Source organism: Hemiscyllium ocellatum, chromosome 2, assembly GCF_020745735.1.
Source record: "Hemiscyllium ocellatum isolate sHemOce1 chromosome 2, sHemOce1.pat.X.cur, whole genome shotgun sequence".
Classification (NCBI taxonomy): Eukaryota; Metazoa; Chordata; class Chondrichthyes; order Orectolobiformes; family Hemiscylliidae; genus Hemiscyllium; species Hemiscyllium ocellatum.
This window is the reverse complement of record NC_083402.1, coordinates 149404692-149422449: the sequence shown is the minus strand read 5'-3', so window position 1 is coordinate 149422449 and position 17758 is coordinate 149404692. Positions and strand designations below refer to the sequence as shown.

At 42.0% G+C, this 17758-nt stretch overlaps 1 protein-coding gene across 1 annotated transcript in view; it reads left to right on the top strand.

Moving 5' to 3' along the window:
* LOC132826293 (doublesex- and mab-3-related transcription factor 1-like) overlaps positions 1–17758 on the top strand; it is a 147189-nt gene that overhangs the window by 100608 nt on the left and 28823 nt on the right. The window contains 1 exon segment of the mRNA XM_060842090.1: positions 9769–9943. Within this exon segment, the coding sequence (XP_060698073.1) occupies positions 9769–9943 (175 nt within the window).

The window sequence follows — 17758 nt, the reverse complement described above, 5'->3', positions numbered from 1 at the left end:
TTCAGTGCTGTAATCAATGAGTGAGGATTCAGAAAGCAAGAAAAGAGCTATATAATGCATTAGCCCATGTAGCGCAAAGATATCCCATGTAGATGTATGAGATGCATGTATGGCCTTGTGCACAAAGCAACCTGGCAGAAGCGTGTACGTCACACGTGTCCCTGAGCACCAAGTAAAGTGTTGAAGGGCTTATATTGGTTTTGATTTGGTCCCAGAGCAGGCATGATCTGTCAGTGCTATCTTTCATGGATGAAGAGTCCAGGAAAATGGCATCCATGGAACATGCAGGGACATTATTGTGAAGATGTAGTGGTCAGGAAAAGTGTACAACGATCTGCAGCCATTACATGCCCTCTCTGACTCATCACTCAGTAATTCCCTTCATTTAGTTTTTCGATGTTGAAGAGGAGAATTGGAAGTAGGTGTAAATAAAGAGTTGGGTCTTCAGTGAAATGCAAATGCATGGAAGTAAGGTAGTTATCGCTTAATGAGAAGATTCTAAAGTTGGCACTTAATGTTTGTGGGGAAATTGGAAAAACAATACTCAGTGTCAAGAATCAGATTTTATTTTCAATCTTACCATATTTTCTAACCTTTCTTGCGCCACACCAGGCATGAGAAAATTTGACCCTACTGTTTTGCTCCCGGCAAAGTAATGAGATTTAGAGAAACTAAGTCCTTTTATTTTCACTGTCTAACTTGCCAGTTAGAGATTTATAAAAGTTTTATAATTTGAAAAATAAGTAAGATCAAAACCCATATAGAATAGGTGGTAAATAGTCTAGATGAATTGACATTTGGTTTGGCAACACAAGACAGAAGCATAAATGGATTCTTGATCAGTGGTGCTGGAAGAGCACAGCATTTCAGGCAGCATCCAACGAGCAGCGAAATCGACGTTTCGGGCAAAAGCCCTTCACCTAGAAGCATAAATGGTTTGATTGTAGAGTTTTCAGCTGGAAGTGACATGGTGGGGTTTCTACTTTGCTATAGATGTTTCGCATCGCCCTTGAATTTTTGATAAGGCCCTTGGTTATATAATCAGACTGAGTGCGTGTTCTGGTCTTATAGGGATTTTATTTGGTTATAACTGATACTTAGTATTACATCTGCAAGTATTTGTATGCCTGGAGTTTACTTTTTAAGCCTAACAAGTCTTCAAGTTGGAACATAATTATCTTTTATTTTGATTTAGTGAAGCGATTCATATTATTGCACTTGCATCACAACTGTATCGGAGCAGTTGTAGGCTTACTGAATGACATACCTCAGAGGAGAGGTACTCTCTTTGATGCTCCATGGTCCCCTCTTAACAGCAGAATTGTCTATGATGCCCAGTTTAATAAAGTCTTCAGAAAACTCAAAACCTGCGTCCAAATAAGGAAAAAAAAGTCACAAAAAATAAGATAATGCAAAAGTGTCCTACAAGCAGCAGCTGAATCAAGTTTGCATGTTTCATGTTATTTCCTTCCATTCTTAGAAATGTGTATTGTTAACCCATTCGAAACATTGTTAAGACTATATTTTAATGTATGGGCATAAAAGACCAGGTCTTCTCTTCAACTTGTTCATGACTAAATTGACATTTGTCATTTACTAAAGATACCCCCGAAGTAACTTTAAAAATTGTGGATGCACTGGTATTAATCTTCTGAGAATCCTTAAGTTCTGGAAAGTCCTGGAGAATTGGAAAACTGGCAATGTAACACTCTTTATCAAAAAAGGAGGGGGCCAAAAAAAAGGGAACAGGAGACTGGCTAATGTAACACCAATTATTGAGAAAATGTTAGTCTATTCTATTAGTAATAGTAGATTATTTTAAAAATATATCATTCAGAATTAACAGGGCTTAGTGAAGGGGAATTCATGCCTGACAAATTTGTTACACTTTTTAAAGAAGGTAACAAGCGGAATAGAGATAAAGGGGAACCAAAAGATATATTTGAACTTGCAAAAGACATTTGATAAGACTTACTACATGTAAGACGATTTGATATGATGAAGGCCCATTGTATTAGGGGTAGTATATTAGCATGGATTGAGCATTGTCTCCCTAATAGAAGACAGAGTTGGGATAAAGGAGCTTTATTTTAAGATATCGACCTCTTTAACTAGTGGAGTGCCACTAGAGGGACCCTCCGAAGATTAACTCACCCAGACCTATTCCCCTACTCTAGACCAATGCACCTAACCTATACATCCCTGAACACTATGGGTAATTTAGCATGGCCAATTCACCTAACCTCCACCTAACCATCATTGTACTTTGGGAGGAAACTGGAGCACATGGAGGAAACCCACACACTCATGGGGAGAATGTGCAAACACCACACAGACAAGTCTCCCAAGGCTGGAATTGAACGTGGGTCCTTGGTGCTGTGAGACAGCATGATTTCCCAGTGATGGGCCTTTCCACATTCGAAGTGAAAGTTACAATGATTTAAAATTATTTTCAGTGTTAACATTCAGTTAGTCGTATGGGGTTTCTCTTTCACATTGCCATAATTCTGCTTGCATTGAGTTCTAGTTTACACATATAAGGGACTAAATGTCTTTTTCTGGTAGCCTCTAGAGGCACCTGAAAAATGGCCCAATTATCCATCGTTGTGACATTTTTCACATTCTAATTGTAAGCGGAGTGTTTATATTGCTTTGAAATTCATTTTTTTGTGTGATATTTGTTTGTGGGCTAAGAGCAACAGTAAAGATTGAAAGATGTGCGGAAAGGGATGGGGAAAAAAGTGCATGAGTGAATAGCAATAGAAAAGCCTAAAATTGACAGTTAAGGCAGTAAACTGGGTAAGAAGCCCTGTCTGTGTGTTGGATGGCTTTTGAGGCTTGAAACATGGGAGAAAGTCAGCATCTGAAAAAAGATACGTTAAACCTTCAGCAAGGACTCCTCATTGAAACCATTTCTCCTGGTAACGTATCTCTCTCTTTCAACCGATAAGTGATTTCCAGCTAATTTCCAGGAGGTTCTAGCTCAGTTGCATATAATGTTGCATTCCATTTACTAATGTTAAGCACTTTCCATTTGATTTTTGTAAAATTCTTGCCATTCTTCTTAGAGATATCAAAATAGATTAGACCAACAGGAAACAGAATTTCAATGTGTAACAGTGCTGCTCCTTGTTTGTCTAGTGGGTTATTTGGATTCTTATCAGCACCAGCTTACTGCAATAAAGATCATTTTCTCATTTGAATTGTGGTCTCCTTTTTAAACAAATTTCAGTAAAGCTTCACAATTTTGCTATTCATTCCCAAGACTCAATTCTAGGCAATAATTCCAACCAAAGTGGTGTAGCTTTTAAGAAAACATTTAAATCATTTTTACAATTTGAGTGCAGTCATGAGTGTATAGCATTTTAATTTGTGACACTGTCTGAACCGCTTGCATTTTAAATTGTTCCGTTTTTTAATCATCTTTGTTTACCCTTTTATGCATTTTGATGTTTTGACAGGAAACCACAAACCTTTTATTGAAATGAGAATTTTGAGTGCCTCAGGTTATTGATGAAATAGATAGTAGATTATAGTTTATGAAAATAAATGAACATTATTCAGATTGATTGATTAACAAAAACAATGAGATTGACATCACTATAGCATATGCTGTTTTGATTACAAAGAAATTAAACAGTGGAACATAGGGTGTGCAGAAAAACTGCAACATGTCAAACAGGACCACCAGGGATAAAAACAGTACTGAAAGTGGGCACAAAATAAAAACAGAATGCGCAAGAAATGAGCTGCAGCTAGTCGTCTGCAAATTAGCATTTTAGTTATTAGCTGTCGTTGGAACCCTGTAAATTATTGTATTAAAAGACAATGGACGGAACTTTGTGAAGGTAGTAGGGTTTTAACTGCTGACCAGACAGCTGGCAAGAATTCCATATCACCTGTTTTCAAGAAAAGCTTCTCGTCTATTGTTCACATTGCACTTAAGAGGCCAGTGGTGGGCCTTCCACCAAATCAAGGGCCAAAGTCAAAAGGTGCCACCTGCTGAGAGTTGCTGATCAATCAGAGGCCAGCAGCAGTGGGAAGGAGGTTCTTAGTGGAATCGGGTAGCATTCTGCAGCCCCACATGCACCCTCAATGACAAGCCCCATGGTCAAGCACTGAGTGCTTTTGAATGAGGAATGGGTTATTATCAGTGATGGTTGGATGATTCCCTTACATGAGAATTACTGCTCTCTCAAAGGCCTTAATTAATTGTGGGCATGCAATCCATAGGCCATCTTACCACAGGTTTAATCAAGATGGAAGTGGGTAATTGTGGGGGTCCCACCTGTAACCTTCCCATCTGACTCAGCCGCCAGCAACCAAATATAGACTAGGAGAGAGCATAGGATTCTCCACATACAAATTAAAACATTTCTATTTTACTTGACACACAGTTTTTGACCTGGCTTTTTACATCTCTGGTGTAATATATGGATATCATGTGGCTCATAGATAATAATTTAAAAAGTAGAATTTAAAATATAATTGTTCACTGACTGCAGGTAAATGATAAAGAATTACATTTCAACCTTTTGCATCATACAATTACATAACTTGCTGTAAGTACTTAAAGTGTGGCATGTCACAGTTACATAAATATTTCCATTTGCATCTTATTCGCTTTTGCTCTTTAGATAATTTGGTAATGAACTAGATGAGCGTACAAAATTATAAACTATTTAATATGTTTAGTTGTATACATTACAATGTTTACCCTTACAGCTATTTCATTTCCTAAATAACCCACACATACAAATTAAAATGTGGGCAGTCTTATCAAGGTCTGTGGAAGAATCGTGTGGGACGTTGTGCAAGATCAATCTTGACATTGAGAGTAATTCTGTGAACCTTTTAGCTAAATTCCAAGTCTTGAAGTGAGATGCTCACTAGGCAATATTGAGTTGGCTATTAAGAGGGATTATTATTTGTTAATAATCTTATTAACAACAAGTCTTGCTTCTTTATTATGCATCCTCCTATTCGATTGCCCACTGAGAGCAAAGTAGAGAATTCTCAACATAGAAGTCAGTGTGGCTATCTGGCAAATACAACACTGCTTGCTCTAAAGGATGACCGTGTTTGTATACTGAGCATCAACCTCGAAGGGTACAGGCCACAAGCACCCAATGGCCGTGGACATTGGCACCTTTCATGTGTCAACCTTTAAAAATATTCATGGCACGTTTTCAATTTACTGACAGTATGCCTCATTGCTGCATTTTGGGGCAAAATAGTAGCTATCGTTGTAGTGCTGCAGCAAGGATGCTTTGCTGTCAGCGACACGTACCCAGCTTATGGACTGGAGCAGGTTGCATCTCTGGCCTGATTGCTTGCTTTCGTTGTGCTTACTGTCTCTGAGCCTTTCTGAATGCTCATAAATTCCCTGCCGTGTCTTGTTTTGCCATTTTGCACTTCTCCCCTCGGCCAGAGCTATCAGGCTACAGTGCTGTGTTTAGCTTCCTCAAAGTTAGGAAGCTCATCATGATCATCGGCAAAAGTTAAGTCAGGGGCTTTGTTGGTGTATCCACTACAATAAGTCAAAGGCAGTCTTTGATGTCAGTCCAGAATGGGCAAGATTGGTTTGCTGCTTGAGATGGTCAGAGTCAAGATGAGGAGCCAACTGTCAGGCAAGTCACCATACTTCCTCACTCCTTTTACTCAGTCGCAGACTGTTTCCACCCTGGAATGAGAAAGAGAGAGATAGGTATTAAGGGAATAATGTGGGTGGCTCAGCTATTAGTTTCAGTGCAGTTAGAGAAGTGCCCTGAGTGAGTGAATAAGCAGCGCGGAGAGCATGCAGGGTTAATGGGATAGGTGACGGTAAGTGAGGTTAGATATTACAGGCAATGGTGAGAGATGCAGATCATGAGCAGTAGCAGAGACAAAGTGAGTGCGGTTTCACTGTTCATAGAGTCATAGTGATGTACAGCATGGAAACAGACTCTTTGGTCCAACTTGTTCATGCCAACCAGTTATCCCAACCCGATCTAGTCCTACCTGCCAGCATCCATCCTATATCCATCCCTCTGTACCACCCTCTGCCTGAAAAAGTTTCTCCCTAGGTCTGTTATATCTTTCTCCTCTCACCCTAAACCAATGCCCACCAGTTCTGCACTCCCCCACCCCAGGACACTTTGTCTGGTGGACTGGAGAAGGACATTGACCTTCTTCCTACAGTGCTAGGCATTCCTTAAGACTGCTGAGATCACGTTTACCTAGGTGACCTCCTCTGAGGGTCCTGGGGAAAGATGACATCCTGCCTTTGCATCACTGTCCAGAATCTACAGTATGACAGTCACAAACAGATTTCAACTTTTCCCTGTCCCATATCTGTGGCAAATGACAGGAATGGAGTGGGGCAGCTTCAGGTTGCAGAACTCATCTAGATCAGCACAATGTTTTAAAGATAGCTCCAGTATCCCGGTAGTGATGAATTTTTTCAGGACTGGAAAATGTAGAATGGGGTACACACCTATGCACACAGACCTTGGCAACTGATTTATCAGTGTCACCCCCATCATCACAGCACATTGCTGATCCACTTAAATACAGTTCTACACTTCAACGTGCTAGTGTGCAATGTTACCTTTTATTGCAATACTGTTACAAGGACATTTTATACACAGGGAGAAACTCCTGACTCATTGAATCAGACTAGGGCACATCTCAGAGATCTTCTCTCACCCTGCTTGTGCTCACTCACTTTGTGCCACCGTTGATGCCCCCAACATTTCTTGCTTTGAGTGCATGCTTTGCTTTACCTAGCCTTTTGGTGCTTTGACCCCTCAACCAAAACTTAAATTCTCACAGCACTTCTACCCTACCTTGTCTATTAGCACAGTTCACAAAGCTGGGCACCTTACTTGCTAGATGTGATCAGTCATGGAGGTCGACATGTACATCACTTTGCCACATGAGTCTCACACCTGTACCATGTGCCAGTGCATACGTGGCAAACATAATGCATGTATGTCAACTAAGTGGCCTTGGCTCAACATGCGAGGAAAATAGTCCTCATTAGGTCAAAAGGCACTGTCATCAGTCAGGGGACCTGACACATAAGTCAATGTTTTTGATATTTATTTCGCGAATTGGGTACAGTCAGTCTGGTTTGGGGCAGGAGTCGTACTTCTGCAGTCTGGGGGGTGGACTACTGTTAGTCCTGCATGCTCCATGTACACAATCTGGGAAATTGGAAATTGGCACAAAGATCAGACAGGGGTCTGGATACTTAGGATCAGGTTTGTCCAGCTAAGTCATTGAAGGGAGTGGGCCATTGTCAGTCCTCTGGTCCATCAATTAAAGGTCCAGAGTGGTTATGAGAAGTCACTGCTGCAGGAGAGAACTTTGGGAAATAATTTGTTGCTGGAATGCAGAGAGTATAACTGAAGGGAAAGGAATAATGCATCGACAGTCGGCAGTACCTTAGTTTTGATGGGGGTGCAAAGGACCACGATATCTGACATGCTGACTTTATATTCCTGGGGTTGTGTACATTTGGGGTGCAAGAGATTGAAACTCACTGTGTGAGGAGTGACTATTGTTTCCTTCCATTGTACTATCAATTACAAGTGCACAATGGAACTGAAAATGAATGTGACCACATCAGAATGGACGCACCACTCTATTCTCCAGCTCCCTGTCCACACAGGGCAGCACCACTTTCCCTTTATCTGCCACATATGGAACAAATTTGTTGAACTGTACAGGTCAGGTCCAAGCTGCCAGCAGTTGACCAGTTGCTTAAAGATGGCACTGGTGTCTTGAATCCTGAATTTCCTTGTAGCAGAGTGTATTTTGTCCAAAAGGAATGGGAGAATGCGACGAGCTGGTCACCATAGTGCATAGTTAATGAAGCAAGTTTGAGATGAAAGTGTGAGAACACTTGCTGGGCCTAGTAGAGAGAAATTCTCCGTGACATTGCTAAAAATGACACCGCCGATTTCCAGTTAGATTCAGCTCTGAATCACGAAGGATGATACTATGTTTTGGAAGGTTTGTCTTCCATTCAGCATTCTAATCTCTGCTCCTGTTGCTACTTAAACACATATCTCAAGAATAAACTGCAGCAGCTAATACTTGAGACAAGGCCAGCACCTCACATGACTCTGCATCACTCATATCACCTGTCACAAGCACCAAGGCTCCAATCTATAAAACGCTCTCTTTTATGGCTTGAACAATGGGCGTGGATTGAGAGAGCCATTGCATACTGCTTCACTTCACTGCCTTCATAATTATCCTGAGATTTGATTTCTTGCAAGTTAGTGGACTTCCTGAGACGGTGCCCAACAACAGTCAAGTTCTTGAGTAGGTGTAGATATGGCTGTTGTCTCTCTACCAAGACCATCCAACCTAGCCCACACTTCTGTAAGCGACAGAACATCTGACAGATGACCAACTGAATCAAAAGCCCTTGAGGAATCAGGTACAGCAACACAAGTTACAGAGCCGTCTGATGACCCATGGCAAGGAGCCACAGGATCAATGAATTGATGTAACTGTAGGGGTGTAGCATACTGAGCAACCATATGTTGCATGGTGGTACAGATCTTGGGAAGCCTTCTTTCAACTTGAGTTTGGTGCTGCAGCAGTATTGTAATGAGGCTTCATTTCTCAACATGTAGACAATACGAAAGGTGATTGGCATAGTTCAATAGCTGCCAATACTGTGTTCCATTGTCACCTGGAATGTGTGTACTGTCCTGTGCAGTTAAGTATATGACAACATATGTAGTCTCTGGACACCTTGATAATGCTGTCTCTATTTACCTTTTTTGACTTCACATTCCTGTGGAGAATTTGAAGTAAAACTTCAAGGTACGGCTCATGACCACATTCATCTAACTACCATTCCTGAGCCTCTTCGGCTGGCTACTTCACTCTCTAGCAGCCTCGAAGCGAGGAGAACTCTTGCCATGCAGCCTGCATCAAGAGCTTGCAACATGGTGTCTTAATGTGGGGAGGCTGCTGCATTGCAGTTACCCCACAGTTCTGGGTGACCAGGAAACATTCCCACTGTTACCTCCTGCCAGAGGTATATTGGAAGAATTTGCAGATTGTGAATCAATGTGCTTGCCCACCCCACAAGTGGCCATCACATCCCGGGGTTGTCAGTTGAACCAGGAGCTATGTGCCTTCTGGTAGGGAGACTATCAGGAATCGATGAACAGCTCTGAGACAAAACATTCTCCCTCATTGGGGTGCAAAGCCTATCTAAAATTAGTTCATGTTTCTTTGAATATTAAGTGGCTTCAGGGCAATGCTGCTGTAAGAATAAGATTTACTGCAAACTTAGTTGGCAACAGAAGGGAAAATTCTGCCACTGGTAACATCTTTTCTGGGCATAAATTGCAGTCTGTCAAGCAGGTGTCCAACTAACAAGTTTTCCATACTGGTCCACAGGGGGAGCTCCTTAGTCATTTACTTGTTCTTTTTATAAACCTCCACATGCCTTTATGCATCCACTTTGTATATTTTTTTTCCCACTTATTAAGTATATTGTAAAAGTAGATTTGAATATTAAACAACTTCTCTATTTCATACCCTGAATGTTCTTTTGCTAATCTTAGCAAACGGGAGAGTATACACTTGTTACGTGTTTAATTATTATTTGGTCTATATGGATTGGCTCATACTTTGGTAAAATGCTGTAAATTAACAAAATAACCAAGCATTTCATACAAACATACCATACAGTCACTTCCTATTGTTTATGCAAGAAGAATTTATAGGTGAATAATGTCTTTTCATTTTAAATTGCAGCAAATGAAGACCCCAGAGAATCGGTTTCCAGGCCATAATGTGACACCACAGTACAGGATGCATTCTTACTACTCTGCAGCCTCATACCTGGGCCAAGGCCTGAGCACAGCTGCTTGTGTTCCTCAGTTGTTTACTCTGGAAGATGGTTCTTCTTTCTCAGATGTAAAATCCAATGGTAGGTAGTAGTTTTTTTTCCCCAGTTCTATTATTAGAGATGCAGTGATTTAAATAAGGCATGTTTTAATAAATCTGCTCAGCATACATTCCTTTCAAAGCTAACATCAACTTCAAAGTCATTTTTTCGAGTGGATGAATTACACGCTCATCCTGGTGAATAGAACTGGGCCATAGAACCTTTTTCCTTTCTTAATTGAATGTCACCGTCAGGCACTCCAGAGATCTCATATTGCAGAGGTGAAATACAGGATAAATTCTTCTCAACTCAGCCTAAGTCCTGTGAAGTGTACTCTCCACTGCACCAGTGTGACTTTTCCTGGTTCCCAAAATTTCCATAGTTATTGGTATTAAAATTATTTTAACCCACCTTCCTAGGTAACTTCAAACATTTTTATATCTTACTTTTAAACATTGAAAGCTCAGAAAGTATTGGAGCACTGCAGTTGCAATGCATGCGAATTGTAGAAATAGTTATTCAATTAATTTGCATCACAAAAGTTTAGGACATAATTAGCCAAGGAAGAACATCTATGATAAAATAAAAGCAGAAACAATAAGAAACTTATCATATTACTCTCTTCAAATCTGAAATTAAGTTTTTATATATAAACCCATAGTTAATGCTACAGATCTTAAAACGTCAAGAGAACACACTAAGTGCAAAATAAGTCACTCAGCATTTGAAAATGAAGTATGAATAAAAATTTGGAATGTCAATCAGAACTGAAAGTTTATTATCTTTGTTTAATTAAGTGATCTCTCTCAGCTAGTTCTTTATTTTAAAGCAGGTATTACTTATTAAACATGCCTTAAATGCACTCAAAGACTACACATGTGCAGTCCTTTGTTTTCAGAGGTTCACAACCCTCTTATTAAAATAACTTCTCCTTACCCCAACCTAAATGGTATCTCCCTTTTTTTTAAACTGTGCCCCAGTTCTAGATTCCCCAATCAGTGAAAGTATCTTGTCTCTTTAAGTATTTTATAGGTTTCAATGAGATCAACTCACATTTTTCAATTCTGTAGAGAATACAGGCCCAGTTTGCTCAATCTCTCTTCATTATCAACTCTGCCATCTTGGGAACAAGTCTAGTTAAACTTTTGTAGCACTCCCTCCACAGCGATATTATCCTTCCTGAGATAATGAGACCAAAACTGCACACAGTACTCAAGATGTTGTCTAACCAAGCTCTTTGACAATTGAGTAAAAAGTGAGGTCTGCAGATGTTGGAGATCAGAGCTGAAAATGAGTTGCTTGTTAAAGTGCAGCAGGTCAGGCAGCATCCAAGGAACAGGAAATTTGACGTTTCGGGCACAAGCCTGATGAAGGGCTTGTGCCCTAAACGTCGAATTTCCTGTTCCTTGGATGCTGCCTGACCTGCTGCGCTTTAACCAGCAACACATTTTCAGCTCTTGTACAATTGAGACAAGGCTTCACTATTCATGTACTCAAATCCTCCTGGAATAGAGGCTAACATTCTATGAAATAAAAAAAAAATGCTGGAAATCAGAACTACAAACAGCAATTGCTGGAAAAACACAGCAGATATGTCAGCATATGTAGACAGAGAGCAGAATAAATGTTTCAGCTCCAGTGACCCTTCACAACTGATTGTAGCTGGGCAAAGTTTGGTATGTATACTAAAGGGGGAGTGGGAGGAGGTGGGAGAAGTAAATGATAGGTTGGGATGGAGCCCAGCAAATGAGAACAACAGTTAGGCTAACAAAGGAATGGACAAGGGTCTTTCTGGAAGAATCAATAGCTGCTATTGGGCACCATTTGAAGCTAACAGTGGTTTGTATGTAGAGACCCATGACATCAAGGCCTAGTGTGTGGGAGTTGGGGTAAAGACGTGGGAGAATGAGCTCAAGCCCTAAGATTATTGAACTCAATATTGAATGCTGAAGACTGTAGAATCTCCAAATGGAAAATGAGATACTATTCCTGCAGCTTGTGCTGAGCTTCACTGTAGCACTGTAGTAAGCCTGAGACAGGATGCTGGCGGGGACCACAGTAGTGTGTTGAAATGGCAGGCATCTGGAAGTTCAGATTAATTTTTGTGGACAGAACGTAGATGTTTTGCAAAATGGTTGCTCAGTTTGTGTTTTGTCTCCCTAATATGGATGCGAGTATGTTGTGAGCAGCGAATACAGTAGACTAGACTGAGTGACGTGCAGCTAAATCACTGCTTCACCTGGAAGGTGTATCTGGGGCCTTGGATAGTGAAGAGGAAAGAAATAAAGAAAGGAGGAAGTGTTATATCTGTGATTGTGTGGGAAGTTGCTGTGTAGATATGGGCAAGTGTTGAGAGTGGAGGATGACTAGACCATGGTGTCCCAGAGGGAACAGTCTGTACAGAATGCTGATAAGGGTGGAGAAGTGAATATGTGTCTAGAGGTGGCTTCCCAGTTAGTGACTATTCATTATTCTGGGCAGATCTTTACCCATTCCTTTTTCCGTCTAACCATTGTGCTCCCTCTCTGGGCTTCATCTGCACCTATCATTTGCTTCTCCTCCCCCCCACACCCCCCAACCACTACCACCACCACACTCTTCAGTAATCTTTTCCTAGCTACAATCAATTCTGAAGAAGAGTCACTGGACCTGAAACGTTAACTCTGTTTTCTCTTTACAGATACTGAGTTTTTCCAGCAATTTCAGGTTATTCTTCCAACATGACTTTAGCCTTCTTGATAGCTTGCTGCACCTGCTTTTAGCCTCCAGTGGCTTCTGACAGGGAGACCTAGGTTCCTTTGTACATCTACACTCTCCAGCCTCTTAACTATTTAAGAAATTCTCTGAACATAATTTTCCACAAATGTTCTTTCGGTCTGCCATGTTCTTGCCCATTCACGAAGCTTGTCCAAATCTTCTGTTGTATTGTTTTAGGGCCAACATTATTAAAAATTGTTGCTAAGGATTAAAAAAAAGTTTTCCTGACTTTTGCTCCTTGTTTTTTTCCTTAGTTTCCCTTTAACTACACGATTTGCATCCATACTATTGTCAGTTCATGAATGTGCTCTCACTCTGACCATTAGCACCACTGCCCTTTTTTAAAGCCTCAGTTATAGACTTTGTGGATGAATTCTGTTGAACCATGACTGTCCTAATGTGAGGGTCACAAGTTGTCCAACTGGAATTCCTCTGGAATAAAAAAACAAAATGTAATGGATAAACTCCTTTATAACTTGCTTCATTTGGATGATTTTGAATTGCCACAGTAGGCAACTTGTAGTCCATGCTTTTTTGGTATGTTTTCCGTACTACTAGAAGAATTCGTCTTCACAGCAAACATGAGGGAGAAAATAAGATTAGTTGTGAAGATACATAAAGTGAATGTATGCTGTTGAAAGTAAATCAGCCTACTGAGTGAAAGGTGTTTTGTAAGGAGACTGAAAAACAGGGAAGGAAATAGTACTTTATCCTTGATTCTTCAGTGACATGTTCAAAGATAAAATTCTTCATCACTGCAGAACAGGTTCTAATGAGTGGGATGCTGATGCAGGTCTGTGTGTTAGGTGTCCTTTCCAAATCCTTATGGTCTCTCATTGAGTGATTGCCAGTTGAACTAAACTATGCCAATATTTTGGGCTTGACTTTCTAAAATACTTGGTAAAAACAATGATTGCAGATGCTAGAAACCAGATTTTGGATTAATGGTGCTGGCAGAGCACAGCAGATCAGGCAGCATCCGAGGAGCAGCAAAATCGACGTTTCGGGCAAAAGCCCTTCATCAGGAATAAAGGCAGAGAGCCTGAAGCGTGGAGAGATAGGTAGAGGAGGGTGGGGATGGGGGGAAAGTAACATGGAGTAAAATAGGTGAGTGGGGGAGTGAATGATAGGTCAGGGAGGAGGGTGGGGTGGATAGGTGGAAAAGAAGATAGGCAGTTAGGACAAGTCATGGGGACAGTGCTGAGCTGGAAGTTTGGAACTAGGGTGAGGTGGGGCAAGGGGAAACGAGGAAACTGTTGAAGTCCACATTGATGCCCTGGGGTTGAAGTGTTTCGAGGCGGAAGATGAGGCGTTCTTCCTCCAGGTGTCTGGTGGTAAGGGAGCAGCGGTGAAGGAGGCCCAGGACCTCCACATCCTCGGCTGAGTGAGAGGGGGAGTTGAAATGTTGGGCCACAGGGCGGTTTGGTTGATTGGTGCAGGTGTCCCAGAGATGTTCCCTAAAGCGCTCTGCTAGCAGGCATCCAGTCTCCCCAATGTAGAGGAGATCGCATCGGCAGCAACGGATACAATAAATGATATTGGTGAATGTGCAGGTAAAACTTTGATGGATGTGGAAGGCTCCTTTAGGGTCTTGGATGGAGGTGAGGGAGGAGGTGTGGGCGCAGGTTTTGCAGTTCCTGCGGTAGCAGGGGAAGGTGCCAGGATGGGTATGTGGGTTGTAGGGGGGCGTGGACCTGATCAGGTAGTCACGGAGGGAGCGGTCTTTGCAGAAGGCGGAAAGGGGTGGGAAGGGAAATATATTCCTGGTGGTGGGGTCTTTTTGGAGGTGGCGGAAATGTCGGCGGATGATTTGGTTTATACGAAGGTTGGTAGGGTGGAAGGTGAGCACCAGGGGCGTTCTGTCCTTGTTACGGTTGGAGGGATGGGGTCTGAGGGTGGGGTGCGGGATGTGGGCGAGATGCGTTGGAGGGCATCTTTAACCACGTGGGAAGGGAAATTGCGGTCTCTAAAGAAGGAGGCCATCTGGTGTGTTCTGTGGTGGAACTGGTCCTCCTGGGAGCAGATACGGCAGAGGCGGGGGAATTGGGAATACGGGATAGCATTTTTGCAAGAGTTAGGGTGGGAAGAGGTGTAATCCAGGTAGCTGTGGGAGTCGGTGGGTTTGTAAAAAATGTCAGTATCAAGTCGGTCGACATTAATGGAGATGGAGAGGTCCAGAAAGGGGAGGGAGGTGTCAGAGATGGTCCAGGTAAATTTAAGGTCAGGGTGGAATGTGTTGGTGAAGTTGATGAATTGCTCAAACTCCTCATGGGAGCATGAGGTGACGCCAATGCAGTCATCAATGTAGCAAAGGAACAGGTAAGGAGTGGTGCTGGTGTAATTACAGAAGATCGACTGTTCTATGTAGCCAACAAAGAGACAGGCATTGCTGGGGCCCATATGGGTACCCATGGCTACCCCTTTGGTCTGGAGGAAGTGGGAGGATTCGAAGGAGAAATTGTTAAGGGTGAGGACCAGTTTGGCCAAACGAATGAGAGTGTCGGTGGAAGGGTACTGTTGGGGACGTCGGGAGAGGAGAAAACGGATGCCTTGGAGGCCCTGGTCATGGCGGATGGAGGTGTAGAGGGATTGGATATCCATGGTAAAGATGAGGCGTTGGAGGCCGGGGAAATGGAAGTCTTGGAGGAGGTGGAGGGTGTGGGTGGTGTCTCCAACGTATGTGGGGAGTTCCTGGACTAGAGGGGATAGGACAGTGTTGAGGTAGATAGAGATGAGTTCAGTGGGGCAGGACCATGCTGAGACAATGGGTCGGCCAGGGTGGTCAAGCTTGTGGATCTTGTTCCCGGAATATGAGGTTGGAAATCTGTGGTTGGGAGATCTCCTGAGGTGATGAGGTTCTGTATAGTCTGGGAGATGATGGTTTGGTGATGGGGAGTGGGGTCATGGTCGAGGGGGCGGTAGGAGGAGGTGTCCTCGAGTTTGCGTTTGGCTTCGGCGGTGTAGAGGTCAGTGTGCCAGACTGCCACTGTGGCCCCTTTATCTGTTGGCTTGATGGTGAGGTTGGGATTGGAGCAGAGGTATTGGAGGGCTGCGCGTTGTGAGGGTGAGAGGTTGGAGGTGGGGAGGGGTGTAGTTGACGGGTTGAGGCGGTTAATGTCCCGGCGGCAGTTGGAAATGAAGAGGTCGAGGGCGGGTAATAGGCCAGCGTGGGGTGTTCAGGTGGATGCAGTGTGTTGGAGATGGGTGAAGGGGTCCTCGGAAGGTGGGCGGGAGTCCTGATTGTGAAAGTAAGCACGGAGGCGGGAGAAGAAGTGTACGTCACGGCGTGTATTAAATTAATTGATGCGTGGACAGAGGGGGATGAAGGCGAGTCCTTTGCTGAGGACTGATCTAAAAAAGTTTCTAAAAAACTTGTTATAATTATAGTGAGCAGAGGAAAACGTTACCATTTGACCTAATGGAAGATTAGTTAACTAAGTTTTGGAGACTTAGTACTGCAACAACGTTTTTTTCTGAAATTATTTTGCTGCCCTTGAATTTGATGCAATAAGTCCATGCTCAGAGATTTAAAAAAGTATTATCTTTTACAAATATGTTTATCATTCCAGTACATTTTCAAGAGTCATTTTGTCAGCTTCTGTTTCTCATTGCTATTCAATATCTTTTCCTGGAAGGTACATAGATATCTGCAGATACATGTACAAAGGTTGGGTTAAATTTGTGATGGTATTCACAGAAAAATAGTTTAGCAGCACCCATTGTCTCAAACTCTGATGAGGAATTAGACCATTGGCTAAGGTTTCAGAGAGATGTCAGTATCTTTTCAACTAACTTCCAACATGAGACAGAGTTTTCAGGAAGAAATTAAACAGGTTGAGGATGAGTAAGAATTGATTGCGAAGTGAGATTGCTAAGTTTCTCTTCCAGACACTCCCTCCTGCTTTAAAAAATTGTCTTCAGTAAAATTCCTTCAGTTCTTAAAGAAAATATTATTGCTGCTACATATGTCCTCAAGTACCATATTTGCCATTCCTATGTCATTGGAAAAAAACATGGTCACCTGCAGCTGTTTGTGTGTCTTCAGCCTCCAGTGTTGCTAAGGGCCTAGGAAGAGGATGTAAATTTTAACTAGCTGGCTTTGGCAATGTCTTTGTGGAGTGATTGACTGTATTAACAGAACTGCCATTCAGCATTTTGGATCATTTAAAATAAAACATTAATTGCTGGGAGATGACCATGTCATATCCCGACAGCTAGTTGTCTCCAGTCTTTGCTAGGGTACTTGTATCTGTCCCTGCTTTGTCAGCACCTGCCGAAGAAACTTAAATTCACCTGACTCTCAGGATAGTCAAAGAACAAAGGGCAGGTATGAAATGAAGTTCACTGCGCAATGAACTTTAGCCTGCTAGATGTTACATCATTATACATTAATTGACAGCAGGACAAAGTAAACGTCACCAGCAAGATCAGCAGACACCAGTACTGTTCACAAAGAAATGTAAAACAATTGAAAACAATCACAAAAACTAATTGTGGAAGACATGGATTTGTGTGAAAGAAAGGAAGATTTTAATACTATTATATAGGTTCCCTTTAATCATGTTTCTAATTTGATTTAATTCATTTATTTAAAGATGCATGCATATTAAAGAAAAGCTTTACTCTTAGCACTTAGAGTCTCCTGTCTCGTGTAATGCACTGGAAGGTGGAAGCACAATAGTTGAGCACACTATTGTTTCATTTCATTTTGAATCAACCCACGCTGATGGGATAAAGATCTCTGCTCTCTGCTGTCTGTAAGGATCCCCATGTGGAATGAATCTAGATAGCCTCAATACTGTTCCTAATAGCTATGGACACATAACATAAAACTGCACTTAATTTGACACCAATTGGCAACCTTACAACCTTGCTTATATTCAAAACATTGACTCGCCTGTTCCTTGGATGCTGCCTGACCTGCTGTGCTTTTACAGCTCCACATGTTTTGACTCTGATCTCCAGCATCTGCAGTCCTCACTTTCTCCTAATCTTTCTTAGAGAAACTAGTAAATGAGAAATGAAAGTATTGCACTGATGCAGTAGGGAGTACTCACCTGAGGTTAGGACTGAGGCTTGTGGTTGGAGCAGAGTAAAGGG